General features: G+C 43.9%; 1 protein-coding gene across 18 annotated transcripts in view; it reads right to left on the bottom strand.

Moving 5' to 3' along the window:
- Nucleotides 1-12,233, bottom strand: part of SVIL (supervillin) — a 146,225-nt gene that overhangs the window by 103,092 nt on the left and 30,900 nt on the right. For 13 of the 18 annotated variants that reach the window (XM_083405915.1, XM_083405926.1, XM_083405927.1 and 10 more), the window contains exon 1: nucleotides 1,828-1,942. In XM_083405915.1, the coding sequence (XP_083262041.1) occupies nucleotides 1,828-1,849 (22 nt within the window). In that variant the 5' untranslated portion in view covers nucleotides 1,850-1,942. Of the gene's footprint in view, nucleotides 1-1,827; nucleotides 2,326-7,205; nucleotides 7,292-12,233 lie in introns of those variants that run through there. The other 5 variants (XM_083405944.1, XM_083405913.1, XM_083405930.1 and 2 more) reach the window with 4 other exon arrangements.

Raw genomic sequence — 12,233 nt, 5'->3', positions numbered from 1 at the left:
AGCTAATGGGCACCTTCAAATTCTGCCTAAATGGCAGGGGCGACTAAGAGATTATACAAATGCTAGAGCTGCCCTCTTGCATTGGGTACATATGCTTAGGATGCCGGGATGCCCTTATAACTGCATTGTTTCCAAAAGCACAGTTGTTAGGACCAGTATTGAAAGGGCTGGATGGGCTGGACAACCCTTTGTGGGCAATAGAAAAAGGCACCAAAGTGTCCAGTTCCAATTGTGGCTACAAAGGGAGAACCAGAGGTGTACTCTAAGTGCACTCTCAGTTCAGTTCATGCCTTTGGAATTTGATGTTTTACCAAGTCCATGTCCTGCACCTGACATTACACAACGTAAAGCTGACAGCCAACCTATGTCCTCTTGTCTAACTGGCCTTGTGAGCCAAATGGGGAGCACTGGCAGGCCCAATTAAGCCCATGAGCCAGAGGTTCACCACTGCTGATGTAAGACATATCTCCACTAAGTGCAAATACCTACCTCACAGGGTTGCTGTGGGGATAAAATGGGAAGGGGGAGAACTATGTACACCACACCTTGAGCTCCTCAGGAAGAAAGGTACGGTGCAAACATACAAAATAAACATTTTATGCCTATTTAATAGCAATCGCTCCTCGAAAGAATGGCAAGTTGAGGAGGCTGCTGAGAATTGTGCCAAAGAACACTGCCCCTCCCCCAAAAAAGGCTACGGTTCCCAGGGTTCCTTGTGGGCAGGGAGTAAAATAAGCATGTCCACTCAAAACAAAGTCTCTTGGAGCTGAATGGCTCTTACTTCCTGGTTAGTATACTTAGGATTATAGGCTCAGGTTGCAATTCTATGCCCATTTACCTGGGAGCGACATCCATTGAACATAGTGCAAATTACTTCTGAGCAGAAATGCATAGATTTGTGCTACAAGTATGAAATAAGCATGGAAAAACAAAATATACTGTTAACTGCTCTGCAATGCTCAGATGAAGGGCAGTATAAAAATTTGATACTAAAAAGAATAATGAACATGCACATTAGAACTCAGCAGTGTGCTTAGGCTGAAAGCACCACATTAAAAAAAAATAGCCACTACTGATACAATCACACACACAACAAAATCTATTTGTCCAGAGGCAGAGTGCAGGCGTCACTTGTTAGATGAATGCAACATATCCATTTTAACAAAACAACCTGTACCAGGACTGCACATGGACTTATGCACAGCTTGTATTACTAACGTTCTGCAACCTATCTGCAATGTTTCAGCCAACCCAATTCCAGCGTATAAATTGCCTCCTTTTCTCTTGCTCCTGAAAGTGAGAAATTTACAAAGCACAAAAGAGATTTTGTTTCTTTCCCCTTATGGTAAAATTAGACAGCGAATGACACTGTAAAACAAAACAAAAGCCCAGAAGGCTGCACTTCACATACTGAAGCTTTGCTCATTGGCACAGGGCTCCTCCCTTAATACTTGATACTTCTCAATACTAAGGGCACACTGCTCTCCGCGTTATGGCTTGCCATTAAATGAAAGACTGCCCCCTTCTCATTCCCTAACAACTCCGGTGTTTATCACGCCTCCAGCTTTTGGCACCAACATAACAAATGTATCGCAAGCGTCCCTGAACCCATTCAAGGAGCTCTTATAAAATAACTTATTTTGCCCATAGTGTGCTCTCTGCTCCAGAGGGAATTAGAGCCCATTGAAAAGTTCACACGGCACAAGGCACACATCAAATAAGAACTCAAAAACAAGGAAGGGACTATACTCCTTTAAACAATAGAATAATTTAAAACAGGCACCTAATATTTTATTCTTTCCCCTCTAGGAAATAAAAAACACTTACCAGGTTCCATTGTTAGAATCATGGCTCCAACGTCTCTTTCTCTGGACCAAGCCTCACTTATCCAGTGGATGTGAACAATTCAGGGACACAGCCTGGCTTTGTTTTGAGCTTATATCTTCTGGGCTCACCCACCCCTCCTCCCACTTGTGGGAAAAAGACATTGCCTGTACCCTGCCTGCCTAACCATCTCTATTGGCTCATTCACAAACAATTCTACTTAGCATATTCAAGTTTCCCTGAGAGCTTGAAATGACCCAGAGGGACATTTTTGGCTTCCCTAGTTTGTGACTCTGCTCCAGTAGAAGTTAAAGTTCAAGCTTTCATTGCTGACAGCTAGGCTATCTTTAAAGCCTGTTTCTTCCCAGTGGGCCAAATCCTTTCCTTAACACAAAGTGCCTGAGAAATTGAGCTCCTCCTCACTACAAAGAGGAAATAAAATTCATGTAGATACTCCTTAGTATGCACAGAGGACTGCCGCTGTCTGTTTATACAACCCGTGGTTTAATATTAGGACTAGACCACAGGAAGGGCTTTAAAATGGCACCTAAGGGCACTCACAAGATCTAATTTTGAGTTTGGGCTCAGATCCAGATCAGTTTTCAATGCTAGAACTCAGCCTTGGAACACATGAAGCTGTGTGGTTTACAGACCATTACGAATCGTTTGCATTTGTTTGTTTCTTGCTTTATTTTTGTATTATTAATAACATTTATATATCACCTTTTTCTTTATACACACGTCTCTCCATTTTAGGCTCACAATAACCCTGTGAGGCAGGTTAGGCAGAGAGACAGTTAGTGGTCCCAGGGCACCCAGTGGGCTTCATGGCTGAGTGGCAATTTGAATCCTGGTCTCCCAGATCCAAGTCCAGTACTCTAACCAATAAACCACTCTGGTGCCTCCTGTTAGAATTCCACCCCTGCAGTGCTGGAGGAAGGGGGTGCGGTGGGGGCGGACTGCCCCGGGTGTCATCCCTGAGGGGGTGGTGACATTTGGCACGCTGCCCGCCCATGACTCCCAAGCCTACCCGGAGCCATTGGGGAAAAGAGGGAGCTGTACCACTTTGCCAGTGGCATTCCTCCTCCCCCCTTCATTTTGACAGCTGGGGGAGGCTTGGGAGTCGTGGGCGTGTGGCGCACTGAATGTCTGCCATCGGCAGCTTGCTCCACCCCCGGCTGCAAGGTACGCGTGCTGCTCCGTACACCCAAGAGGCTATCCCGTGCCTGGGAGGGCACCCTCCACATGCTGCCCCCCTCGGGAGCATGTCCCACCCCCCTCAAGAGTGCCCCCACCCTGGGCAGCGTGGTCATATGCTGCGCCACTGCCCCACGCACTCTCTCTCTTATTAATATTAATACTAATGTTATACATTGCCGAGAGGCTTACTGCTTGAGACCACTGATATAAATAGCATGCATGGTGCCAGGCTACAGCCAGGAAGACCCAGGTTAAAATTCCTGCTCATCTATGAAGTGTGTGAATGAACTTGGTCCAGCCACTCTTCCTCTCAGCCTAACATACTTGATGTGGTTGTTAAGCAGAGAAAACTAACAACCATATTCATGTCCATTGGCTTGAGTTCCTTGTAGTATAGATGGGATAAACATAGGAGTAAGAAAAAAATAAAAGGGAACTGTGCAGGCAGACGGGGTCTATTCATAAGGTCCCAGAAGAAGAATTTGTAGGTGTGAGCAGGGGACGGAGGGGGACCTGTGGCCCTCCAGATGTTACTGAATTCCAACTTCCATGAACCATACCCAATACAGCTAATGGTTAGTAATGATTAAAGCAGGAGTCCTGCAATGTCCGGAGAATTTGCAGGTTTCCTATTCCTGGGCAAGACTGTTTCGCATTACCTCTTTTCCAGTGCCATGGAGATCTGAATTTTACCTGTGCTTTTAAAGCATTCTGATCCTTATTCACAAAGAGGAATGACCCACCCACTGGGAAGTGAAACAAGCAAGGTCACTAAAAGATGCTATACATATATTATTTATGTATTTCTTACCAACCACTCCGTAAGGTAGAGCTTTCCAAACTTTTCATGTTGGTGACACACTTTTTAGACATGCATCATTTCGCAACACAGTAATTCAGTTTTACCAGCAAACTGGAGGTTAAACTAACCCATTTCCAACCCTGGGAGGAGGACAGGGAGTGTTCGCATGACACACTAATGTATCACGACACACAGTTTGGAAAGTTTTGTCGTAAGACATTGTATTCATTAGACCCACATTGTGGCTAGGTTTTGAGGCTGAGACACTGTGGCTTGCCAAAGTTTATGGGAGATGAGATATGAAGTGTGGTCTTTCTGAATCATAGCTCAGTCTCTTGACCACTACACTGTACCAGATCTCCAGCAGAGATGGCCCAGTAACTGTACTTATGGTCACACCTGAGGCTATTTCTATGGAAGGAAGAAAGGTATTTTTAAAAGCTCCAGTCAATTCTCCCTCACGTGATATCAAATGATTAGGAAGCATCCCACAGCTTCTTCATTAGGAAGCTTTTGTATAGAGTATTGGAAACTCTTGAATCTCAACACTAGCATTCCTACTCGATAATGAAGTTAGGAAAAGAAAATTCCTTATAATATGCTGAGATTCTACATTCATAATAAGTGAAATGAAAAAGGGTGAGATGGTTTGCAACAGTTCACATGCAACTCAGATTTCTAATTCAAAGTAGAGTGTCTTATTAGCTCAAATAGTTAGCAGTTCATGCCTATTTTTGGAAGTTCTGTAGAGGGGGGAACAAAACACTGCCTTTATCTGTCCTGGTGACAAGACCAACTGCACATCATTCTAAATAGAGTGGAAGAGGGAGAGCTACTGCTCAACACATTTGCTATGATTACTTGCACAGGGAGCCAAGTACTTCTCTGCCAGAAGTCACAAATGGAAGGCAGAAGAGTATTAGTTCCATCTGTCATAGTGAGTAGGATGTCCTTCTCACCAGCTCTCCTGCATAAGCTGATGATCTTTTCTAAATAAAAAAATTATGTATGCATCTATGTATGTATCTATGCATGCAAGTGGAGCTTCACTGAGTAACATAACCAAAACAAACCCCTCAAAACAGATCCCTACCCCATAGTGATTACCATTCAATGATACGGGAGACAACATGAGGGAAGTAAAGATAAGAGCCAGGCTATCAAGAGATGAATTTATAGAAGGTTGTCCAAGACTACTGGAAGCCAGAAAGTTAAGTAGCATTACTAAATTACAATACATTTGTCGTGGATTTATTCAGTTGTTCACTAGTTTAAAAGATGAAACAGCACAGTGGAGTCAGAAGGGACTATGAGGGTCATCTAGTCCAACCCAGCAATGCAGGAATCTTTTCCCCACATAGGGCTTGAACCCATGACCCTGAGATTAAGTGTCTCATGCTCTACCAATTGAGCTATCAAACTGAAGGTTGTCCAATTCTGGCACCCTAGTTTGCAAAACTATAATTTTGTAATTTCAGATGCTGTATACTGCTTTGTTGTTGTTTTTATGAAAACGTGGGCTATAAATATGTCAATAAATAAAAGATGCAACATGTTGCTTTAAGCTTTTGTGGCCGGGTGCTTAGGCCAGCAAACGCTGAACGAACATGGATTCTGTGCCGGGTGGGAGAGAATAGCAGAGCCCCTCTTTCACTTTTTACCACAATGTACAATACCTTCTGTGTTAGATCCCTGGTTGCCCAAGTGGCGGGCAAACTTTCCTAAGAGTTGCTGTAAAACAGGACTCGGGAACTTGTGACCCGTGAAGCTGAATGCAACCCACCAGCCTTATATGCTGGGGATCAGTAAAATTGGCACAGTGGTACAGCTCAGTGGCTGCTCAGCTTGGGATCTTCTTGGCAGCCACTCTGCCTGTTGAGGAAATCCTGTTCTCCAGCTGGTACTAGGGAATACAAACATTGGTCCCATCAAGGCAAAGACTCCAACCACTTTTAGCCTTGCTTATAACAAAGGATGCCTACAACTGGTATGAAATTATGGGAGTTGGCTCCTTTCTTTTGCTTCTCTGAGCTGCTCTTAAGCTAAACAGCAATAATAATTCCTCGAGCTCTCTGAAGCATTCTGGAATCCTGTTCAGCATTACTCTGAACAAGCATTTATAATGCTTCAGAGAGCATGAAACCCCAGGTAAAAATATCAGAGGGAAACAATCTGTGTTAAAAATGCCAATGGGTTTCCTTTCCACCCACCCCTGTCCCAACAGTGGATGAATCGGAAACCTTTGCTTTCTTTCTGCTGCTGCACAGAAGTGACTGACTCTTTTGTGTAAAGCCCCGAAAAGCTCCTGACAGGGATACTAACATGAAGCTGACAACTTAAGTGGTCTGCTAGCCAAATTCAGACTGTTGAATTAGGATCTCTTTCGACATTAGAGAGAGAGAGAGAGAGAGAGAGAGAGGGAGAGAGAGAGGGAGAAAGGAAGCTTGCATAATTTCAGCTCACACCACGCTTTGCATAATCACAGAACCAACACTACGCAAAGCAGGGCAATAATTAATCCTTCCCTAGATTATAGTATTGTGGGGAGCTCTTGCATTCTCTCAGGTCTGGGCTGGGCTGCGTGCCTTTGCAAAGGCTGAGTGGCGATCACAGACTCGGCTGCTGAACAAGGTACATCAGGCTATACTCCAGAGGCAGCAAAAAGCAAAAGGAGCTCCAGGGACATTTAAAAAGGTAGTATATCACCTTGATGTGCACATGCCTCTTCTGAGGACCAGGAACCCCACTTCCTACATTGCTATTACTACAACTACTGTTAACTGTGCTAATAAGAACGTGGGGTGTTGGGGGGTGGGGTTTATGGTAGTAATTAGTAATAGTAAATACTGCCTACAAGGACCCCCCCAAGCTAATATATGATCATTAAAAAACAATAATACAGGTAAAAGCACCAATTAATAAACACACCAAATAAAAATAAAATGAAATAATTAATTTAAAAAGAGCCCAGAATTTAAATCCTATCAAAAGTCAGCTTAAACTTGGTCTAGAACTGGTGTTATACAGACTGTAAAATTTGCAACAGGCAATAGTCTGGCTGCTACATTTTGCCTCCTGTCCTGGTGGTTGTACTGTGTGTGGGGGGGGGGGAATGGCATAGATCCAGAACCTTTGGAACAAAGATGTGAAGCATGAAGTGCATACGGACATGCCCATTTCCTACCCTCAAATGTTTAATGTCTGAGTATCGGAGCACATGTGGCTGGAAACTGTCTCTCTTTAGTAGTCAATCTCTGCTCAAGGGTGCCATTGTGGAAAAAAGCTCGTCGGTTTTTCCGAAATAGATGTACATATAACAACTAAGTTTTAGTTTTCAGTTGTTGTTTTCAAAGGGAATACCGGTAAAAACAATGCTTACCTTAATGGCTGTCCATGATTTCACAGCTAGACAGCCTTCTGAATCCCAATGCTCAACAGAGAACTTCAATCTGAAGGCACTTTTATCTACATAGAAACAAAACAAAACAGGCATTATTTAAATGCGAAGCAGCACCCAACAAGACTGAATGCCACCCCCCCACCCCCCCCCGCCAGTGATGTCAGTTGATTGATGGGTGGACATGGTTTCAGATAAATGACCTTACAGGCCTGCAGGATAGAGCTTCCACACCCCTGCTGCAACAGTTGCATCTGGTGAGAATTCATTTTCAAAACTGAAATTGAATGAACAGGTTTGTCACCAATTCACCATATGTCCTTCCTACCATGATATCAAACAATACGCTTTGAGGGGAATGTTCGGTTTTGCTCTTTCTGTTTATATAAGAGTATCACATATGGAGGGGACCCGTTTGTGACTTGTATTCTTGTACTTACAAGTGTAGTGTTGATATAAGATACTTATATTCTTTGCTCAGGTTGTAATAAACATTAACCACACTGAATGTATTACGATACATTTTTCCACTATAGCTTCATGTGCAGAATTAAACAAACACTTACACCTGACTTGCTTCCATCCCTTTAAGGAGTTCCAAATGACTCTCTTATCCAGACTCCCACCCCTCAAAAGAACCATGGATGAGGCCCACACTTAGGCCTGTCCGCCTCCCTCATCCCTTGATCATTTCTGCCTGCCTGCCAGCCTCGGGGCATTTTAGGGCATCTTCTATGGGGCAGGGTTGTCCCACAAGAGGTGACGGTGGCCCACAGCCATTGGGGAAGATGTGAGGGGTCTCTAGCGGAGGGGAGGGGAGGGGTCACTACAGAGGCATTTGTTCCCTGGGTAGCGATTAATCCTCATTAACCTTCTAGTGCAATGTGCAGGCAAAACCATGGGAGAACCAATAAAGCCCATTCCTTTCTTCCCAGTAGAAGAGGCTACAATGTTTGGGGCTTTTGATTGGGAGAGAGGAGGACACAATTAAATGTGAGTGACTGTCCTGATCAAGGTCCAAACGATTGTGCCTGGTGTGAAGGAAGCTAGCACCTCTTCCTACAACTGACTCCACTCTCTTTTGACTCCAGCACCTGGATGGGTTTCCCCATAGGTCAGCTGGGTGGGAGTGGGGGGAGGCCCTGATCCAACCCATTATACTATATAGCAGGAAATCTGCTGTCATTATACAAAAGGGGACAAATAAAAATCCATTTATTCAAAGCAGTTTACTTTTCAGCCAAAAAAAGGCTTACAAATCATTATTATTATTATTATTATTAATTAAGGCAGTCCCTGCCCTCAGGATTGCAACCCAAAAGACGTGACACAAAAGGAAAAGGGGAGGGGGAGGGAGGAGGAAAAAAGAAAACTCTGTAACCAGTTCGTGAAGTTGCACATCTATTAATGGACAACTGGGCTGGAAAGAGTTCAGGTAGCCTGATGGAATAGCTACTGATAGAAAGGCAACTGTTGAACAACAAAGGCAGCTGGTTTCTCAGCAGAGCTGCCAGAATAACCCTGCTTCCCTTTTCTGCATATGACCAATGTGTTAACAGCTGTTGCCAGCTTACATCATCAAAGTGGAAATTAGGTAAGAAAATACTGAGGGGGACTATTGGCTACTGGGTGCCAATAGTACATGAGTGCAGAGTGAGACGATCCAACATTTCTGTGGTTTATTCTTACTCCAGTGAAAATTCTGTACAGTCAGAAAGACCCTCCAAAAGTAACTTGCAAGGCCTGACTTTCTGCCTTCCCAAACAACTGGTATAGTTGACCCACAAACCCAGGCTCGCTCTCGTGCAGGCAAGAAGGACCCTCGTTTAGTGGATCTCAGCTTAATTGCGGGTGGGAAGAGAGTAGAACATTGACATGTGGGTGGAAAACTTAGCATGAAATTGCAGATTCCCAGAAAGGACTGAAGCTGCTGTGCTCCTCCTCCGACCCTGCTGGTGGTAATTAATTAATTAATTAATTAATTATACCCTGCCCATCTGGCTGGGTTTCCCCAGCGACTCTGGGCGGCTTCCAACAAAAGATTAAAAATACACACAACCCTAAGCTAAGCCATCATCTGCCTTAGCGCATTCTCCAAACCTGGGTTCATGGTTTGTCTCACTCCAGATAAACTTTAAGCTCCAACTAAGGTTCATTCTTCATTTACAGTTTGTGGTTTGTCTAGAGTTAGTCAAACTAAGAAAACATGCTAGGCTAGTTGTGCCGAAGCTTTTGGCCCTCCATATGTTTTTGAACTACAACTCCCATCATCCCTGTCCATTGACCATGCTTGCTGGAGCAGAAGGGAGTCGTAGTTCAGCAACATAGGGAGGGCCAAAGGTTCCCAACACCTATGCTAACCCAAGCCACCGGTTAGCTCATAGCAGCATGGCAGAAGGAGGACTGGGCGAGAAGCAAGGCAACCACCATCTCCTTTCTGAGAACTTGCATGCTAAAGTTTGGCTTGGCGTTACATGCAAACTGAGCCAGAATTACTGAAGCACTTGGGAGAGACATATTCTGCATTCATTCTCCATCTCTGTGAGCAGACCTCATGGTTATAGCATCAAATCCAACATTTGTACATTAAAAACAACAACAACAACCCTGGCTTTGTGTTAACATTGATGGCAACCAGCCACAATGACTGTGTTCTACTTCTACAGTCAGAGGCATTATGCCTCTAAATACCAGATGATGGGAACCGCAGGAGAGGCGAGCTGCTGTTGTGCTCACGTCTCACTTGCAGGCTTCCCACTGACATCTGGTCAGCCACTGTGAGAAAGAAGATGCTGTCCTAGATGTTCCATTGCCTCACCATGTGTTCTTCTCTTGCCTAATGAAGAGTTCTGGAGAACTCAAAAACTTGCCACACTTCTGCTGGTTCTAATAAAGATGTTGCCCAACTGCAGGTTTCCACATTTTCTATTATGGACCAACACGGGTATCTGCTTAGTATAAACAAACAATGTTCATAATGCCATTACTAACATTTGCGCAATGCCTTAGTCTGCTACCTGTTTTTAGATGCAGCCTCAAATTCTTCTTAATGCTGCGGCTTTGTTGTATATTTTAGTGTTATGTCGTTCACTGCCCTGGCCAGTAATTAGACTTTTGGATAGAAGGTGGTATGCAAAAGTTTTAAACAAGCCAAATATAAAACCAGTTGGTTCTTCACAGAATATCCACCAGTATCCATTACTTCACATAATGCTTCCTTTTCTTTTCTTTTAAGTTTGACTTCCTTTCCCTTTCATGATTCATTAAAGGGAGCCCTGCTGTATCAAATGTCCAACTAGTTCAGCTTTGAGGCCAGCCCTACCATTGGACAAAAGCAGACACCTCAAGTAGCAGGTGCTGGGAGCCATTCCCCTAGGCTAGCCTGATGCCGTCAGTGGTCAAGTCAGAGCCATCAGCCTGTCAGGTCATGTTATGTACATAGAAGAGAGGGGACCATATTGTCCTCAGGCAGCAAAGTCTTTTGAGCTAGCCCTGCATCCCAGAGTGGCCAGCCAGTTGTCTCCAAGCAGCCCACAAGCATGATTTGAAGACAATAGCCCCCCACCATTGCTGCCCTGCTCAGCAACAGGTTTTCAGCATATTCAGATTTTGAACATGGGAGATCCACAGAGCTATCATGTTTAACAGCTACTGATACACTATCCTCCATTAACTTGTCAAATCTCCTTTTAAAGCTATCTCAGGTAGCGGCCATCCAACATCCTGTGGCAATGAATTCAACCGATATTTTTCCAGTATAAAAACCCTCTCCCCAAAAAAAGAACCAAGTGTCTCCGATAGCACCTTACAGACACTTCAGGTTACATACGCTTCAGGTTACCGACTCCGCTAACCCATAAATAGTACCTCAGGTTAAGAACTTTGCTTCAGGATGAGAACAGAAATTGCACGGTGGCAGCGGCATGGCGGCAGTGGGAGGCCCCATTAGGTAAAGTGGTACCTCAGGTTAAGAACAGTTTCAGGTTAAGAACGGACCTCCAGAACAAATTAAGTACTTAACCCAAGGTACCACTGTACCTGAACAAAGAATGCACGGCACTGCTGTCCTCATAGCTCAGGGGTGAAGTCTGATCTTAAAAGGTTAGCAGTATGATGCTGGGAGAATTATTTGGGGTCCGTGCTAATAATAGTGACATGAATGTGCAACCCTTTCCAAATTATCCAGGGTTATAGAGCACAAACACAGAGGATGACTCCTGTAAATAGCACTGAGCATATTCATGTATTGGGTCACGTAACATGAAAGTTTGGCAAACATGCTGCAGAATTTACTATGCTTCTCATGCGGAGCGGCTAGTAGCAGAACAGGCCTGCCCACATTCCCAGTAAGTAGAGGATTCAACTGCAGGAAGTTTTAAGATCTTTTGCTGGGAGATATATTAAGGGACACAAGGGGGGGGGGGATAGGATAGCGAGTATCTGCTGCAGAGCAAGAGTACTTATATGACTGCTGTTTGAGATTTGCTTCAAGTGGGAAATCTGCAACGAAACTCTACACTATCTTTACAGGAGTTCCCATCATCACACACTGACCTCTAGTGTACTAAGAAAGAATCAAGCTTACCAGGGAGCTTGGGAAAACATTTAGGGAGAAGAGGGGCAAGGAGACTGAGGCTGCATTCAGACACCACTTTATTCCTTACCTATTAATTTTCACATTTTGTGTGATCTTTCACATGACTTAAAAGCCACTTTTGAAAACCTGGTGAAATCTAGTAGACATTCAACTCTCATTTCCATGCTAGTTGTTTCCAGGGAAAGTAAAAAAACCCACTATTTGCAGTCCCATTAACTCAGAAAATCATGGGAGTTTTGAATTTTTATTTTCCTGCAGTTTTCAGGATCATGCCGCTGCTGCTAACATGATGAAATATAGGGTGTTATCATGGCATACAGTTCTTTTCTGCCTTTTTAAAATTTAATGCAATACAGAGGTATATCCATTAGAAAGCCAGAGTTCTATAATAATAATAATAATAATAATAATAA

Source organism: Podarcis tiliguerta (assembly GCF_965153285.1).
Source record: "Podarcis tiliguerta genome assembly, chromosome: 12".
Taxonomy (NCBI): Eukaryota; Metazoa; Chordata; class Lepidosauria; order Squamata; family Lacertidae; genus Podarcis; species Podarcis tiliguerta.
Note: the sequence above shows the minus strand (reverse complement) of the source record. Positions and strands in the feature narration are given on the sequence as shown.